Here is a 14,396-nt window from a genome sequence, read left to right as displayed (position 1 = left end):
GGTAGCCTTGGTAGCAGCCATTTGAAAACTGATGGTATCACACCTGAGTACCCACTCACTCTGCATTCTCTCTCTCTCTCTCTCTCTCTCTCTCTCTCTCTCTCTCTCTCTCTCTCTCAGGTCTACAGAGAAACAAGCTTTACCCAAAATAATTTATTTGACTAAAACTAACATAGCTAGATTGCAAGAAATAAGAAATGGATTAAAATGTTATATTAAAGTTCCCCAAAGACCATTTACAATATAGTTTTATTCTGTAACTTGCAAAGGTCAAAATAAGTCAAAGTCCAGTACATTTCCAATGAGTACATCTTCGTCCTCTTTCTCAGTGAAACATCTGAAGAAGTCAAATGAATTCCTCATTAATTCCCAAAGCATAAAAATAAAGATATGGGAATTCCTCCCTCTTTACTCATAAAGAAGGTATCAACCATAAGTACTTGGACAAAATAAATATAAAAATGGAGAAAAACAATCTACAGTTTGGGAAACTGAATGTGGTTCCTACCTCCAAACAGCAATGTCCACAGTCTTGAATGACAAATCACGATTCACAAGTCTTCACTGAAGACTTTTAATAATGTTCAATGTTGGTCTTCCAATGATTCCCTTTCCCCATACCTAATCCCTTCACACCTTGGAAATCAGCCCAAAAGACAGTCACGAACACGAATGGGAATCCCGACGCCACCATTTTACCTAACGAGGAAATGCATCAGATGATAGCTAAACATTCTTTCCTCACTTGTTAATTCAACATTCACTGTGTATTGTAATTCATAACATACTTGTGACCTACAGGCTTTTCAGATGCTCGGCTGCCCAAAGAAGTGCTGCCCCCAGCACTAGGGAAATAGTACTTTTTAATTTCCAGATTCTTGCACCAAACGGACAGCCACACCCCCGACAGGCTGATCTTCCCGTGAGGGTTTACTCACACACTATTTTTGTGCACAACACACACCCCACTTTATGCAGAGTATGACGACAAAGGTCCCAATCACCGATAAAATAGCGATGAGGAGGTACTGATTTGGGATAGGGAAAAGTTTGTCTTCCGGCATTGGAGGAAGTGATGAAATTGTAGCGATCACGTCCCTTAAAGGTGGCACTGAAACCACTTGACGGGCCCCATGAAGATGCTGCATGAAGATATGAGTAGTAGAGTTGAAGACGCTCTTGCCCAGAACTTGGAACCTTGGCGTGACCAGTCTACACGCTGCATCAATAAAATGGGATCTTCGTAGAAGAAACGTATCCGACGAATTATGGTACTAGATGGAGACTTCACATCTCCGGCAAAACACTGCATTGAGAGTCTTCTTAGAGACCACCTTGTACTCATGTTGAACGTTCGAAAGTCACAGTCAGGAGTCTGGTTATGTACTAACATCTCACATCCTAACCATGCCCCCAGAAGCAAACTCTTGCAAACCCAAAATGAGCGGTTTGTTTCAGGCTTGTGATAGTTGCATTTTGAGTTTGTGTTCTACGAATAGCAGAGAACAGTTTGTTTCATGTACTCTGAACGTTTACCCCCAAATAACCAAAATAAGTACATTGTATACAATACACACATTATTAAATAATTTATGCTAAGTAACTTATGAAAAACGCCATCAAATTGCCCTAGAACTACAAGTTTAAAGATAACTGGAAATTTGAATTTGGCGGGTTTCTCCATTATCACAGAACATAGTACATCCGCATGACAAAGTAGTTCTCCCTAGTCATATTATGTAGAAATTGCTTATGGGTGCGTATTTACGTTATCAGTGGAATGCATATCCGTAATCTTTAATAATATGTTGACATATTATTATATTATTGCCAATTTACACGGTAAAGCGCTTTGGGATTTGCCTGTCTAGTATTGTTCCGCTTTGTTTACAATATTAACATTTGTATTTTGGCGGCAACGGTGCAACCGGCCAACCGCAGCTGTACTCGTTACCGGCAACGAAAAGGTATGTAATTTGATTTTCCTGTCATTAATTGTAGTTTTAATGGCCTTGTCTATGCTGTCCTAAATGAGGTGGAAATGCCAGACAAGAAAAGTGTCGTAGAATTGTCTGAAATATAAGAAATACTACGTAGTTTCCATACTGAAATCTTGTCTCGGTTTAGCCTAAACTACCTACCTATTAGTAGGTATATAGCTATGATACTGCATTGTCTGTACACAAATCAGTTAAATAAGAATAATAGGCTAATCGTAACCAAATCTATAATTGTAGGGAAAAGCTCCACGGTCGATATTGGTATAATAGAGGTAGCCTAAATCTACCTGAAACTAGAATACCTATCCCCTGCTGTTTCGGAAAATAGGGCCTAGACACCTACGACTGTAGTAGAAAATGTTTCGTAGATATAGGTACCTATTAATTGACAACAACCATCTGTAAGTGTTGTTAAAACTAACGTAAATATACCACATAGGTAGATAGCCTAACGTAGGCATTAGGGTAAAACATCGTCAAATGGTTCATTGTATCGGCAAATGGTCCATTTTTTCACTCGATATTTAATTGGTGGAACAACAATATAATTCAATATTTAAGCATAGGCTACCATGCAAAAGATTGAAGTTTCGTCAACAAAATGAGATATGAAATGGAATGTTTGTTGACACAAGTGACTCTGCACCCTTTGAGATGGCGTCAATTTTCAAAACTTTTGTATTTTGACAAAAATTTTCAAAAGCGTCATGGAGCAGAGTTTGCACTGCGCATGGCTGGACTTTCATTAACTTCTGTTTAATCAGAAATTATGGCCTTAATTACTAACTTAAAAGAAAACACATTGACCTTTATTTTTTGTAGGCATACCTAGGCCTAGATCATTTTCTAAATATAGGCTAGCTTAATGATTATGCACCTTTTGGGGACCAATCATATTTGATTTTACTTAAAAATATATGTATTTTACTTTCATAGACTTTTTTCATGGACAAAATTATAAGATTTTTTTTAATGTGATTTTCAAATCACTTATGATCTTGCCCAAGAAAAGTTATTTTGGAGTACAGTACCTTGGGATGATACAGTGTGTCAATTGAAGGTAGACTATATTAGTGAATGTATATCTCAATGAACTTTGAAAAATACATGGTTTTTAAAACTTATAAGAGATATTGTGAAGAAACTATGTTTGATTGATCATAATAACCTTCACAAATGTATAGGACTATGAAATGCTAAATTTTCATAATCTCACCCTGTCACATTTTACCCTCCCACAATCCCCCCTTTAGTGTTAGTACAGTATGTAATAATGGTGACAGATGAGGAGGCCCTCTTCCAGGTACTAAAAACTACCCACACCTAACCTCTAATAATTTAAATTATTACCTGTACCAGTAAGTTATGCAAGATGTATGGCAAAACTTTCAAATCCCTTTCTTCATATTTCCAGGTACAGTTGTTACTGGTACTGAAATTAGGATCGAGGTAACAAATTCATCCCATCAAGAAACTAAAGTTATCCCCACTATATGCACTATGTTCTGTGTTTAAAATTTTACATTTTGACTCTTATATCCTGGTACCTACTCTACTATACATAATGTGATGGGATGCCACTTATTTTGCATGCCTTGTATGATACTTTGACAATGAGCGTAAGTTGCGGCAATAAAGATTTTATAAAAAATTATTTCATTGAAGAAAGAATAAGGAAACAGAAATTGAGGCAAATATATATAAAAAAGAAAGTAGCAGCACACAGGCAATCAGAAAGAAAAAAACGAGAAGAGGCACGAGCGCTGGCTCTTGCTAGAAGAGTTTTGGGTAAAAGTGAGTTGGAAAGACATAGTTTTTTAAGCTGTGATGTGGTACCAGATACCACTGGTACTACAGAAAGTAATCCAGGGCACAGCTGTGTTAATTTTTTAGACAATGGAAAGTATGTACACACTTCAGATGAGGAGGCAGTAGGCCATAGTCACAATTATGATGGTTATTGTTCAGAAGTGAGTGAAGGTGATAGTGAGGTTTTAGATCATCATAATTTACATGTTGAAGCTGATGCTCCTGGTACCCTCTGGGATGATTTAAGATCTGCAGCCGTCAAAACATGCATGACTACAGTGCAGGTAGATGCTGTTGTTAGTACTCTTCACAAACACAGAAACCTATTTGGCATCATCCCTAAATCATATAAATCGCTATGTAAAGTCACATACAATAGCCTTAGAGACGGTGATGCATACATCACTGAGAAACTTGGTACAGTCAGCACCAGTTCCAGTGCTGTTACTGATTTAGAAGACTTACTCGAAAAAAAAGCTGCTTTAGCAGTAAAAAAAAAAACAAGTTATAGACCCAGCCCCAGGACATTCAGTGATATCGTCAGCAGATCTCCCACTCCAAATGTAGCCAGGACTCCCACTTCAATGTCCCAGACAGGGCATAACCCCAGCCCCAGTACCTGTACTTCAAACAGTATACTTGGTATGTATCAACAGTAACATATATACAGTATGTAATTGAATTAAAATATCGCCATTTATTTGTATTTTACCAAGTAAAATGGTATATCAGCACTACCATACATTCTTAGTAAAAATTTTTGAAAATACTGCTGTTAACAATTACAGTTTAGAACATTGCAGGTAATTATACTCTTTTCTTTAATTTTAATTATACTCTTTTCTTTCCTTTTACCAGCCCTTGCACTTGGTGTGGAGTTTGTAACATTTTTAGCAATGTGTGAGTGGTGGTTGAATGAGATAATTATCATATCTTTTCCTCACACCTTGATTTCAATCTGTACTTCCAGATGTGAATGCTGAAAGTGGTGATGAGAGCCAATCTATGCAAGTTACATCTGAGAGGAAAGCTGTTGATGGACGTTACAAGGCTGACCTTAATGGTATTATCATTCTACTTCATTTTCTTTGACAGCATGCATTACTTTACTGTATCTCAGTCAGTCAGCAGCAAAATCTCATCTCCGTTTTTGGGGTGAGAACGGACCATCTGCTCAGGGGGAAAAAACTTTGTGCATGCACTTGACTCACTTTGCTCCTTGTTATAGAATGTTATAATGTAAAACTACCTAATTCACTCCTCGTTAGGGGATTATCACACATCTGCAGAATAGAATTAGCTCAGTATTTTTAGCCAAGTTGATTCTGGGGTCTCTGGGCACTGATCATCCTTTATATATACCAAATATAGAAAATTGGACATAATCTCGATTGTATAAGATGTTCCATTTATTAATGAACCTTTTACATTGCTACCATGAGAAACAACACAAAAGATAGGGTCATGGTTAATTACCTTCTTTTTGTGGAGTGAAAAGAATTACGCATACGGTACTTATTTGCACTGATCGAGATTTTTCAGGAGATTTGAAAGGAAGGACCGGGACCTCAAAATGAGACCCCAGAATGATCATTGATGCCTTGCCTGATGGCTCAAAGTTGCAATACAGCGTGCTTGTTTCGGTGCCATTCTTGATTAGAATATGGTATATGTGACATACCCCCTTAAACTGACAAATCTGAGATGTAGACCCTTCAGTTTAATGCATCTCATAAGTTGCTCTCGATTTCATTAAACTTTTAACTTATTTTATTGAATTGTTTCCAGGAGCTGTTACCCCAAGGCCACAAGGAAGGAGGCTAGTTATTTTATTGAATTGTTTCCAGGAGCTGTTACCCCAAGGCCACAAGGAAGGAGGCTTTATGATGATGTACAGGAGTCAGTTCGCAACAAGACCAAAGGAGACGAGAGGAAGGAAAACCAAGTTAGCGGAAAAAGAAGGGTGAGACAAAATATAGGATTTATTTTCTTTGTACTGCAGTAAACCTACTCTGTAACAAAAGTCTCTTATCAGCTAGTGTTGGAAGACATTTGTGTTGCACCACTTCAGGATTGGACAGAGGAGAATGTGTGAATACCGAACTTCAAAATCCTGCTATTGTCTATTGATCATAGATACAAAGTTCTTCACCTTTCCCTATCCCATGCAGCCCAAGGACTGGTACTCAGTCTCTGGTGTGGGCAACAATCTCCTTCCTTGTCTCAATATTTTTCTTCCTCTGATTTTTTCACTGAAGTACAAGTTTTGAGTTCTGGATTGCATAGTAACTTAGTAATCACTAATCAGTTCTGTATGTTGCTAAATGCAGGCCCCACTTTATGGTCAGATCAAGTCTTCAGACTACTTAAAAGAAATATATATGCGCTGTAGTTTATTTTGGTTAGGATACTGGAGACTTTTTTTTTTTTTTTTTTTTTACATGGCCACCTCCCCAGTTGGAAGCTCCTGGGGCAAGGTGTCACAGATAAGATAAGGTTATTTTGTGGTACCAAAAATATGAATGAAGCATCCAGTGAGGTGAAAAACATAATTTGTCCAAAGTGGGGTTACTCTATCTCTACCATATAATTTTTTTTTACTTATATCAATTAGCATACATAGCATAATTTTGTTACTGCAGGATATTCAAGAGCAAACGCTGCTGCTACACTTGCTTCAAGAACTCAAGAAGGATGTCCAAGAATTGAAAGAGGATGTCCGGCTTATCAAGAATAGGATGGACATGTTGGACCCTAAGTGTGGTGAAAATAAAACTGTGGAAACCACTTCGGAAAACCCCTTCGAGATACTTCGGTCATTTGGCTTCAGAGCCAATTCATTGGAAAGAAGTAAGTGAGCTTTTAAATAATGGCAGGATACAAGTACATGCAATATGGTCATTAGTTGCCTAGCACTGAAGAATAAATTACAGTTGGGAATTACCCCAATTAATAAATAAGGGTACCCAACCTTTCCTGGTTCTAATATAACCTCTGCACAATAATTAATACAAGTCAGATTTTTCATTTTGTATACTGGTTGTTCAGTATAAGAATATAACTACTTTTATGTCCAGACAGGAGGCTGAACGTCATCTTGTTTGCAGCAAGATATCGGATAAGTAATGTATTTTGTCTCTTAACAATGCTGCTGGTGTTGGTAGTGTATAGCTGATATTATAGTCTAGTCAACCCTTGATTTAACAAACTAATTCGGTGAAAGCCTGTCCATAGGTTGAAAAGCCCTTCTTTTTTATTGTACAGTTACTGGAGGCATATTTCTGTAGCTATTTGTGTTTTTCACTTTGTGGGAGGTTTTCTGAAATTATGTGGTAATAAACTGAGTAAAATTAAAGTACAGTACCTGCTTGATAAATTTTCCAAGCATTGGGCAAAAAGGGCGTGCTGTTTGTAGTTGATGGTATCAATTAAACCGAAATCCGTTAAATTGAGGGCTGAATGTAATTTATTTGAGAAAAGATGCTTTGCTTACATTTACTATACTGTTGCCTTTTTAAGCTTGACAAACTTGCACTGAGCCACTTGCAGGTGCAGAGGATTAATGAATGAATGAAAACTATGGGATTTAATGGTGGTTTACATAATAGGAATAATAAAATATCCCTCACATTTCTAATTACAATCAAATCACAATTTTGGAAGGGATTAAGGTCATTTGTTCTCTGCACCTAAAAGTGACTTGGTGTAAATTTGCCAGCTTCAGAAAAAGTAGACTATAAAAAAGTGAAGACCTTTTTTCTCATCTGTGTTCACATTTTGGTGACTGTCCTCACCGTCATCAATATTTTCAGTGCCATAGGCTGCCCCTGCTAATAGATAGCCTGGCAAAAATGCCTCTAGACAGTCAGACTAGAATTCTCGAATAATTATTACCGCTTACGTTTTTCAATGTTGGAAATTTTGTTTAGACTTTTTCACATTAACATACGTTTGTTATTAACTTCCATTTTATCCGGGCATCTACATCTACATTGTTTTCATCATATTTGCATATAATTAGTACTGTCACTTCTGTCTGTATGGTAATGAGTATATGTAGTACATACCTCACTACTGTATTATAATGCCAAATTTCTCACCTTAATTATCCAGAAAATAACTCTTAATATTGATTTACTTCATAGTACATTCTCATTCATTCCCTGTGCTTGGGTGTTCTGGGTTTTTGTTACAGCTGTGTAAGCCTACAGTAAGGCTTTTTTACTTCCTGAGTTGTATGTATATATTGTCTGTGTGATTTGGTGACACACATGATATCCAAAATGCAACCGTCATGCTTAAGGATTCCTTGTACATTTTTTTGTTGATTTTGTAGTGTTTAGCTTCCCAGAGAATGTGTGGCCTCTGCAGTGACAGCAGTGGAAAAATAATACTTCCCACTGATTTCTAAGGTGAATTTAAGTCTATGACATTTGGGTGTTATTGTATGAATAGCGGGTGCATGAGGTTTAGGCACGTACACTGTACAGTATGTACGTGGGTCACTTTTTTCATCTGCATGTGTTAGTGTTACTTTTGCTAATGTATTTTAGTTAACTTTGTTTTGGGTATGTTCTTTCCCCAAAAGTATTGCAAAATTTATTTACTGTCATAGATAAGTAAAATGAATAGGCAGGTTGAGCTTACAATAATTGTGTATTAACTCCTAGACGGCGGGTCATAAAAGGACACATTTGCCACCCATGGCAGGTGTTTTTGGCCACCCCCATAAATCAATTAAAAACCATTGTTCCCCTGTAAATCATGAACAGTGGTCAAGAAAATCATGAACATAGTCAAGTAAAGGTTACGAGGTGAAAAAAGAAAAAAAAAATACATATATTATTTACTATATTTTTGAATAAGTTTTGATGGATTCATCATATTAACTAAATTTATTCATATCAAGCATATGAAGTAATAAAAGTAACAATAAGTACGCAAAAACACAAAATCACATTTTTGGCTAGAGAGACAGGGAGGGAGGGAAATAAGGAAAAAATTCATCTAAAATCATGTGTCATCAATAGGGTCCCTTCTTTAACGACTGGAAACGCTTCCTCTGACTTAATTCAAGTAGGAAATAACAAAAACCTGGATGTTTCCAGTAGAATTTTTTTTTTTTTTGCTGGTAACACCTGTTACCACCTGCTTTTTGAGTACACAATGGTACTGGTAACATTTATTACCACCTGCCTTCTGGGGGTTAAACAACGCTGCCACATTCAAACTCTATCTTAAGATAATCTTGGGTGTTTCCAGGACAAACCATAATGTGACATTCACCACATCTCTGGATTTTTTTGTAAAAAACTTCACACAATGTAGGCTTATGTGTACTATGAATTTGTATCAAATTATGTTTTAATATTTCTGGTTTTTTAATTAGGGGAATGGTTAAAAGTGCCAATTTTTCCGCACCCACTATTTTAAAATTTAAATATCTTATTTTTTAAGTTAGCAAATTTGTGATTAGTGCATTCAGAGGTTAAAAATAGCTCTTTTAATATTATATTAAGCATTTTTTTGGCTACACTAAAAAACAGAAAAAGTTACAGAAGCATTTTAGTTCACTTAAGCTTACATTGTGTAAAATTTTTAATAGAATTCATAGATGTCAAATAAAAAAAAATTCTCCTGAAATCACCCCCTTGACATTGTTAAAGGATGTGCAGTGCTTTTCAGGTGATTTTCAATAAGAAATGGGCATGTCTGCAGTTTTTTCATTATAAATACAGGAAACAATATTTGAATACTAATAAATATTTGTTTTATCAACAGCTTCTTGAGCGGGAAAAGCAGTTCTCAGAGGAACACCCAGATGGCGAGAAGAACAGAGGCTCCCTTTAAAAGTCCTCGTAGAATTAGCGCCAAAACCAAAACATGGAAGTAAAATCTCGGCATTGGACATCATTCGAGTGTCAATGCAGAGACTTGCTGGCGACTGGCTTTGGCAATATATTTGTGCCACCGGTAGATCGGGGACAAAGATGTCCATGAGCAGCAAGATGCCACAAATAAGGGATATAATTCTCCTTACTGCATGCAAGACACTTTCAATAGATCCAAGAGAGGCAACAAGTGCTCTCTCAGTTTATTTGAAAAACACAAGCACTAGAGCATCATCCAAACAACACCGGGAAAAAGCTAAGTTAGGTGGGATAATAAGGTCAAATAACAGTGATGAGCATGGAAGAGCTCAACCTCATTCACAGGGAAGACAGGCTGGTAATGACTTTCACTCTGGAGGTGCAGATCCTGGTGATAGCTCTGCCAGTGAGGATTCACTGTCTCTACTAGGTCTACAAGAGATATCTGATGACTCGGATACAAACTAAAAATTAGTAAGAAAATCATATTCAACATACGAGTCTGTATCTGAGTGGTCAGATCTATCCTAATTCTAGTAGCTACCTCCTCTATATTTATTTTTCTATGCTATTCATCCTTCCTGGGTAAAAGCTCATAGACTGCATACCCAATTTTGTTCTTGATATTTATTCATTCAGTTTAAAAGTTAAGGCAGCAGTACTTATGATAGCTACTGTATGAAGCATCTGGAATTAGAAGGATGGATACCGACATATTGTAGCTTTCTAATATGTAAAAACTAATTATAATACATTTAATGCGTTTATGGCTGTACTATAGACTATTGAGCGAGTCATTTTTGTTGGTGCTTTATGGACTGTAAGAATGCCATGAGATTAAATTTTCCTATATAGCCACAGGCTATATAGCCCTTGTGTATAAGTGAAAAATTGAACAGGTTTGCATGTGGTTTTGTACATGTTAGCTTCATCTAATTCTATTAGCATAGTCTGTCATAGAGGCGGCTAGACTTGGCTGACCTTGTTAATACTAAACTCCATAGTTGTTTCTCCACACTCAGGAATGCCATTATTTAATTTATTTTCTTGCTGAGTAAATGTGTACATATGGTACTGTGTATGATAAATAATAAAATGAAGATTGTACAGTTTTGAATGGTGATATTAAATGAAATTTTAAGTGTAATGGGGTTTCTTCAACATACAGTTGAAAAGGAATTTACTTTATATGCTATTTATGCCTACAACTTCAAGATTACAGCAGACAAAAAAAAAAATCGTTGTGTAGGTACTTTATTCCATGTTCTTTTCTGCTTATTTCCTTTGGGTACTTTTTACTGTATAATGGAAAGATTATTTTGTTAAATGTAATGTATTATGATTTATAATAAATTGGTTCTTAAAATGCAAGTATATTATTCAACATTTTGGAAACATTTAATCTTTGTGTTTGACAGCTTATTCCCCAGATGGGTCATCATAACAGTTCACTGATACCAGGCCCCTGTTTACTTCTAGGTGAACATGTACAGGCTCAGGGTGTAAGGTGACTTATGCCTAGCCATCTTGCCTTCCTTGGGGATCGAACCCAATGTATATAGGCCTACAGGCTATTAGCAGAAAGGTGCTTTTCAGGTTTTTTTTAAGCTTTCATGAACGTTCATGAAGGTGCTTTTTGGGTTCGTTTTAAGCATTCATGAACGTTCATAAGACCTACTATGAGCTCTTTTTTGTTTACAAAAATGGGTAGTTTTAGTGTCGTTTTTAGGGCTCATTTTAGGTTCACGAACATAGGTTTGCGCGCCTTGAGGAGACGTTTCACAAACTCTCATAGAACTTCAAGTTTCCGGGTGGGCAGTCAGCTTTTATAAGCGTAAAGATACTACTGTCGCAAATATGTCTGTGTAAGGTGTCAAAGAAACGAGCAGGTAAAGGTTACTGCTACTTTATTACAGATCCAGGCAGCTTATATTGCGGCCGACTGACGCCGGGCCGTGAGAGACAATGGAATTGACTGTGACCTGAGGTCGAAACAATAAACAATAATATGCAGTGAACGAGTACAAATTACAATACAAAACATACAGAGCTACAATATAGATACAGTCTTGATGCCTGTGAATGAAGAAACATGTGATACACAATGTGTGACATTCGTATAAATACCATAAAGTAAAAATGATTAAAATGCGTGACCTGGCACGTTTTAGGCGTGACTAATTGAGCTTGAAGAAAACGGGAAGTCACCAAAGAAAACAAGCTCAGCGGAGACTTAATTAATGGCGCCGCGAAACACTATCCTGGCGCCGGGTGGTGACTTTACAAATACTCCCCAAGACGAGGAACGCGTCTGATTAATCCCTGTACCTGGTGGGGCGCTGAAGGGTGCCGCGGCTCCTTGAAGATAACTGAGGGGCCTCCCGCCTGTGAGGCTGCTGTTTGGGCGGTCCTTCCTGGGGCGGCCGTGCCTGCGGGGGTGAGGGCGTGCTGGAGTGCGTTTGGGCGGAAGGGGTGCTGCGTCGCTGCCGGGACTCTCCGACAGGAAGGCGGGCTTTAGCCGGTCTATGGAAACCCAGTCGTTCTTGCCTGGGAGTGCCAGCCGAACGCCCTTGCTGTTCCGCTCCAGCACGCGGAAGGGTCCCCTGTAGGGCTTAGTTAGTGGTGGACGGACGGCGTCGACTCTGACGAAGACGTGGGTGGCGGATGACAGCTGTGGCGGCATGAAGGTGGTTGCTTTGTCGATGTATGAGCGCCTGCAAGGCGAACTTGCCGCCACGTCGCGGAGCCTCTGCAGAGATGGGGAGTGGCGATCATCCGTCACGAGCTCTCCCGGCACCACGAGGGGTTCCCCATAGGTTTGTTCAGCTGCGGATGGGGTGCCGTCGGCTCTGGGGCGGTCCTCAACCCGAGGAGGACCCACGGCAGCTGATGTTTCCAGTCCTCGGCGGTGCAGCGGGCCATGAGGATGACTTTGGGACCTGTGGAACCGTTCAACCAGGCCGTTGGCGCAGGGTTGTACGCTGTGGTGGTGTGGTGCGTGGTTCCCAGCAGTTGAGCCAGGGCAGACCACAGCTCGGAGAGAAAGCGGGGCCCCTGTCGGTTGTGATGTGGTCGGGGCGCCGGCGGCTAACCCAACTGGAGAGCAGGGCCTCGGCGCACGCGCTGGCGGTGGCTTCTTGCATGGCGTGGCCGGGCCACCTCGTCGAACGGTCTACCACCGTGAGGAGGTATCTGGATCCGCCTGATGGGGAAGGGCCCGGCGACGTCGATGTGGATGTGGCGGCGGCGCCCTGGCTGTGGGAACTCGCCTACCCCGACTGCGTGTGACGACCCACTTTACTGGTCTGGCACTGCAGGCACTGTTTTGCCCAGGCTGTGGCGTCCTTTTTGCACCCGTGCCAGACGAACTTTTTTGAAAGCAGTTTGGCCGTGGTCCTGCCGGAGGGGTGTGAGAGGCCGTGAATGATGTCGAATACCTGGCGGCGGCGTGAGGCTGGAACCAAGGGCGGGGCTGGCCTGTGCTGATGTCACAGAGCAGGCTGGGGCCTCCGGGGCGAGGGTCACGTCCCGCCACTTGAGGGATGTGATGGCGGTGCGGTATGCTGGGGTTTCTGGGTCAGCGGCCTGTTCTCTGGCAAGGTCCTGGTAATCTACACCAAGCTGCACTGCGTTCAACTCGACTCTGGAGAGGGCGTCTGCTACGGGATTTTTCTTGCCGGGAGGTACCTGACGGAACAGGTAAATTCGGCTATGGCTGAGAGGTGGCGCTGCTGTCTGGAAGACCATGCGTCCCCTGCTTCGTGAAGGCGTGAACCTGTGGCTGGTGGTCTGTGAAGATTGTGAAGGGCGTCCCCTCCAGGAGGAACTTGAAGTGCCGAACTGCGCGGTACATCGCGCAGAGTTCCCCTGTCGAAGGTGCTGTAGCGGGACTCTGCGGGACTGAACTTCTTGCTGAAGAAGGCGATGGGCTGGGGCGCCATTGATGATTTGTTCCAGAACAGCACCGCAGGCAACGTTACTGGCGTCTGTCGTCAGCTGGAGGGGAGCCTTGGGATCCTGGTGTGCCAAGGCGGTTGCCTTGGTGAGGGCGACCTTACGTCAGGGAAAAGGCCTGCTGCTGGCTGGGTCCCCAAGACAGGGACTTCGGTTGACCTTTAGGACTTCCGTCAGGGGGCCGTGGTGTGCGCGATCCCGGGATGAACCGCCTGTAGAAGTTTACCATCCCCAGGAACTCCTGGGCGGCCTTGATGGAGGTGGGTGTCGGGAACTTGCTACGGCTGCCACTTTCGATGTAAGAGGGCGGGCGCCTGTCGGAGACACCTCGTGACCCAGGAATTCTGCTTTCTGGGCGCCAAGGTACACTTGTCAAAACGGACGACGAGGCCGTTTTCTTGGAGGCGCTGGAGGACTGCTTTGATGTGCCTCTGGTGTTCGCTGTGAGACCTGGAAAATATGAGAATGTCGTCGGCGTAGCAGACGCAGAATTTTAGGTCCCCAGGATGCTGTCCATGAGCCGCTGGAAGGTGGCCCCGCGTTCCTCAGCCCGAAGGTGGAGAAGGCGAACACATAGGACCCGAAGGGCGTGATGATGGCTGTCTTTGGTATGTCCTCTGGCGCAACAGGTACCTGGAAATAAGATTTAAGAAGGTCCAATTTAGTGAATATTTTGGCCCCGTGAAAGGAGGCCGTGAGGTCTTGCATATTGGGCAGAGGGTAGTGGTCGGGCTCCGTTGCAATGTTGAGCCGCCTGTAGTCG

General features: G+C 40.9%; 1 protein-coding gene across 4 annotated transcripts; it reads left to right on the top strand.

The window, feature by feature from the left end:
- The first annotated feature begins 1,907 nt into the window (after positions 1-1,907).
- LOC136843694 (uncharacterized) lies at positions 1,908-11,039 on the top strand. Of its 4 annotated transcripts, none has more exons than XR_010854648.1 (6): positions 1,908-1,967; positions 3,415-4,451; positions 4,780-4,872; positions 5,657-5,772; positions 6,452-6,931; positions 9,591-11,039. XR_010854648.1 is itself a non-coding variant. In XM_067112262.1 (5 exons), the coding sequence occupies exons 2-5, from the start codon at positions 3,575-3,577 to the stop codon at positions 6,665-6,667; spliced, it is 1,302 nt and encodes a 433-aa protein (XP_066968363.1). In that variant the 5' UTR covers positions 1,908-1,967; positions 3,415-3,574; the 3' UTR covers positions 6,668-11,039. The 4 variants fall into 4 exon arrangements, 2 of the variants coding, with proteins under 2 accessions (XP_066968363.1, XP_066968364.1); XR_010854647.1 differs by having other exon boundaries at positions 6,452-8,221; XM_067112262.1 differs by having other exon boundaries at positions 6,452-11,039.
- The last annotated feature ends 3,357 nt before the right edge of the window (positions 11,040-14,396 follow it).

This window comes from Macrobrachium rosenbergii, chromosome 12, assembly GCF_040412425.1.
Source record: "Macrobrachium rosenbergii isolate ZJJX-2024 chromosome 12, ASM4041242v1, whole genome shotgun sequence".
In the NCBI taxonomy this organism is placed as follows: domain Eukaryota; kingdom Metazoa; phylum Arthropoda; class Malacostraca; order Decapoda; family Palaemonidae; genus Macrobrachium; species Macrobrachium rosenbergii.
The sequence above is the reverse complement of the archived record's forward strand: the minus strand, read 5'-3'. Positions and strand labels throughout refer to the sequence as shown.

What these genes read in the sequence shown, in the direction of transcription:
- LOC136843694 (XM_067112262.1), top strand. Translation starts at nt 3,575, where the DNA reads ATGCCACTTATTTTGCATGCCTTGTATGATACTTTGACAATGAGCGTA. An exon ending in TTACAAGGCTGACCTTAATG is followed by an intron (nt 4,873 to 5,656) that starts GTATTATCATTC and finishes AATTGTTTCCAG; the next exon opens with GAGCTGTTACCCCAAGGCCA. An exon ending in AAGTTAGCGGAAAAAGAAGG is followed by an intron (nt 5,773 to 6,451) that starts GTGAGACAAAAT and finishes TTGTTACTGCAG; the next exon opens with GATATTCAAGAGCAAACGCT.